The following is a 3,821-nucleotide window of genomic DNA, read 5'->3' as shown; positions in this document are numbered from 1 at the left end:
GATCTCCACCAAATTCGGGGGATCCCTTCAGCTTGAGGAGCCCTCTCGAACGCCACCCTCCGCGCGTCGGTAGCCCCTCAGGATCGCTAGATCAGTCGGCGCCGGACCGCGAATTTAACCACCCGTAACTCCCGAACCCTGGGGGCTATCGACGCGGGGGTGGTCTCATTCGAAAGCGGGCCTCTAGACGTACACTCGATTCGCGTTTGAGAGGGTTCCTCGAGCTGAAGGGAATTTGGTGCTGATTCGCCGCGCCGTTACGGAGATATGGCCGTTCAAAGTTTCATATATGTTATGTAAAAAAAATTTCTTATCGGCGGCATATTCGCCGATACCGATATATCGGCGACAGGCTCATATCGGCCGATAATATCGGCAAAACGATATATGTGTCGGGCTCTAGTTGTTACTGAACTTTGAACTCATGAAAGGCGCGTCAGGCGTAATCCTGACCGATCATTGTTTATATTATCAGTCACTGGTGTGTCAGAAAACTCGTGCACATCGCTGTTAATAATACTACTGCATATTATATGTCGCTAGTATTGCTGTAATGCTTAAATATGACAGTTAATTTGAAATAACCCAATAAATTCATTAAATCATTCTCACCATTTGGGATTTAAGACAAGTCTGAGGTTATCCGAACTTTAAGAAGTTATTTACGATGATTTTTAAGAAGACTCTTTTCAAGAATTTTAATTCTTCTTAACTTTTGTCTTAAGAGCAATCTTACAAGAATATTCTTAAGAATAACTTTTGGGAATACAAGATATTCTTCACTTGTTTTTCTTAAGTTAGAAGACATTTCTTCTTGAGAATGTTTGGTGGATCCGGCCCCAGCTCGCCATGTTCGCCTGTGAAGTGTTTGTTCAGGCCGGCTGTACATCAGTCTGTTTTTATGGCCTGTTTATATTTAGCTATGCTACTGTCCTCGTCATGAAGCCTGCTTTGCTTGTACAGAAAGCAGGCCATAAATAGATAGCCATGGCTGTTTCTGTCTGCTTAAGTGCAGATTGTGAGGTCTGGGCTGGCGATTAGCAGCAGCCTCGGACGACTTTGCCTGATTGGTCTTTAGGAAGCGTGTGTTCCTGTAATAGAGTGGTGTGTGTGCAGGTGAACACGTTTGCCGTGGGTGAGCTGGTGAAGGTGCTGGATGACACTGACAGTGTGAAGAGACTTCAGGTGGGCCATGGAGAGTGGACAGACAGCATGGCTCCAGTAGGTTCCTCCACAACACACATGACTTGGACTGAAGATCACATTTAATTGTGCCAGTGAATAAACTAACTTCCCCAAAGTTTTTGTGACTGGTTTTAAACAGATGTTTAAAAAAAAAAAAAAATTACCTGAATGCATTTTAGTTTTTTTTTTGTCTAGTATTAACCTTAAAGTGATAGTTCACCCGAAAATGAAAATTACCCCATGATTTACTCACCCTCAAGGCATCTTAGGAGTGTATGACTTTCTTCTTTCAGACGAATCCAATCGGAGTTATATTAAAAAATGTCATGGCTCTTCCAAGCTTTATAATGGGAGTGAATGGGTGTTATTTTTCAATAGTCCAAGAGAAGTCCAATAAAGCGCATCCATCATAAAAAGTGCCTCACACGTCTCCGGGGGTGAATAAAGGTCTCCTGAAGCGAATCGATGCATTTGTGTAAGAAACACATCCATGTTTAAAACTTTATAAACCGTAATCTGTAGACTGTACCAGTCTAGCTTCCGCTAACTGTCATACACGCGTTCATTCCAGCGGATGACGTAGGCGTAGCGTAAGCTCCGGTGAGAATATGCTAGTCTCGCGAAAATCACATTTTGTTTACAGGAGCAAAGGAAGCAAAGTTTCCTTACTTTAGCAAAGGAAAACCAGTCTCCTCTTGGCTTATATCTAAATCCTCTGACATTCTTGTTTACAAATCCTCGTTTTGTACTTCTAAGTAGTGACCAGTGTTTTGTTTTGATCTCTCCGCTGCGCTTCCACATTAGACACTTCTCACCGGAGCTTACGCTACGCCTACGTCATCCGCCGCAATGAACGTGCGTACAACAGTTAGCGGAAGCTAGAGATTACAGTTTATAACATTTTAAATAGGGATATGTTTCTTACACAAACGCATCGATTCGCTTCAGGAGGCCTTTATTCACCCCCGGAGCTGTGTGGGGCACTTTTTATGATGGATGGATGCACTTTATTGGACTTTTTTTGGGCTATTGAAAAATAACACCCATTCACTCCCATTATAAAGCTTGGAAGAGCCAAGTAATTTTTTAATATAACTCTGATTGTATTCGTCTGAAAGAAGAAAGGATGGCTTGAGGGTGAGTAAATCCATGGGCTAATTTTCATTTTTGGGTGAACTATCCGTTTAAATGTCTCGTATAGCTTATTTTTAATTGTAAATGACTATTGTTATTTATTCTGTTTTCGTCATGAAGATAGACTTGCTGCTGACATGGTGTTAATAAATAAATACATTTATTGGAGTTTTAAATGAGAAACAGGAAGAGCAGCAGTTTTGAGAAAAGAAAATGCAAATGTTAAAAATAGATTTGCAGTTCCATTGCCAAATCATGAGAGAATTACAGCAATAAATTAAAAACAAATAAACACATACTAAAAATGAAAAAAAAAATGTTGTGCCATATTTCATTGATTCTTTTATGACCAGCCAGTCAGTAACTACACAGATTTAAGCTATTTATGTTTGCTTCACTAAAATAAAACCAATTCATATATGATTGTTTTAATTGATGTATATTTAATTCTATTAAATAGTATTTTTATAATTGCGTGGCGAGGTCGACGCCAATCTGATGACGGCTGAGAACTCCAGCGAATCAGGAAGTAAGAATGCACAGGAAGTCCCTGAATGGCTGCTGAGCATAATTACATCATGATAAAAATTACTCTATATCATTAATTTTCATTCGACTTCTCTTTAAGATAAAGAGTTCTGTTTTCTTCCACACTGTCCTGCATGATGCCAACGCTTGTTTTTCTCGTTTCAGCACCGTTTGTGTTTTCCGTGTATTTCTCTCTCTCTGTTTCTCTCCGTCACACACTGTGGCAGCGCTGGATAGTTTGTGATGTTTGTGTCTTGATGCATGGTGACATTTTGACTCATTCTGACTGGTTTAGAGGGTTTTGAGCTGTAGAACTGTAACACTAAACCCTTCTCTGAACACAGAATGGAGATGTCTCTTTCTCTCTGTCGTTCAGGTACGGTCATTTCAGTCCTGGAGAAGCTGCTCTCTCAGTCCACGGAGCAGGATCATCCGGGCCGGCTGGTTATCGAGGCGGCTCACGGGAACGCCGTTAAAGTGCGTGAACTGGTGCAGAAATACCCTGACAAGGTTAGTGCCTCAGTCTGATTTAGTGGAAAGAAATGGATAAACACATAGTAAAAATGAAAAAAAAAATGTTGTGCCATATTTCATTGATTCTTTTATGACCAGCCAGTCAGTAACTACACAGATTTAAGCTATTTATGTTTGCTTCACTAAAATAAAACCAATTCATATATGATTGTTTTAATTGATGTATATTTAATTCTATTAAATAGTATTTTTATAATTATTTTAAATTAGTAGTTTTATAAATTAACTTTTATAATTTATAATAAATTCAGGATTTCAAGTAGTTTTATTTGTTGAAATTTGTAAAATCAGTGCTGTAATTCTGGCATCATGGCAGCGCTGATTAACTGATTGACCCTCTAGCGTTCAGATGACGAGAGTGTGTCTGTGTGTGTGTGTGTGTGTGTCTGTGTCTGTGTGTCTGTGTCTGTGTCTGTGTCTGTGTCTGTGTGTCTGTGTCT

At 39.8% G+C, this 3,821-nt stretch overlaps 1 protein-coding gene across 1 annotated transcript in view; it reads left to right on the top strand.

Annotated features, from left to right (window-relative positions):
• Nucleotides 1-3,821, top strand: part of mib2 (MIB E3 ubiquitin protein ligase 2) — a 52,809-nt gene that overhangs the window by 24,435 nt on the left and 24,553 nt on the right. The window contains exons 8-10 of the mRNA XM_016509600.1: nucleotides 1,117-1,266; nucleotides 2,791-2,848; nucleotides 3,224-3,357. Of these exons, the coding sequence (XP_016365086.1) occupies nucleotides 1,117-1,266; nucleotides 2,791-2,848; nucleotides 3,224-3,357 (342 nt within the window). The remainder of the gene's footprint in view (nucleotides 1-1,116; nucleotides 1,267-2,790; nucleotides 2,849-3,223; nucleotides 3,358-3,821) is intronic.

This window comes from Sinocyclocheilus rhinocerous, unplaced genomic scaffold, assembly GCF_001515625.1.
Source record: "Sinocyclocheilus rhinocerous isolate Xijiao unplaced genomic scaffold, SAMN03320098_v1.1 scaffold986, whole genome shotgun sequence".
Lineage (NCBI taxonomy): Eukaryota > Metazoa > Chordata > Actinopteri > Cypriniformes > Cyprinidae > Sinocyclocheilus > Sinocyclocheilus rhinocerous.
The sequence above is the reverse complement of the archived record's forward strand: the minus strand, read 5'-3'. Positions and strand labels throughout refer to the sequence as shown.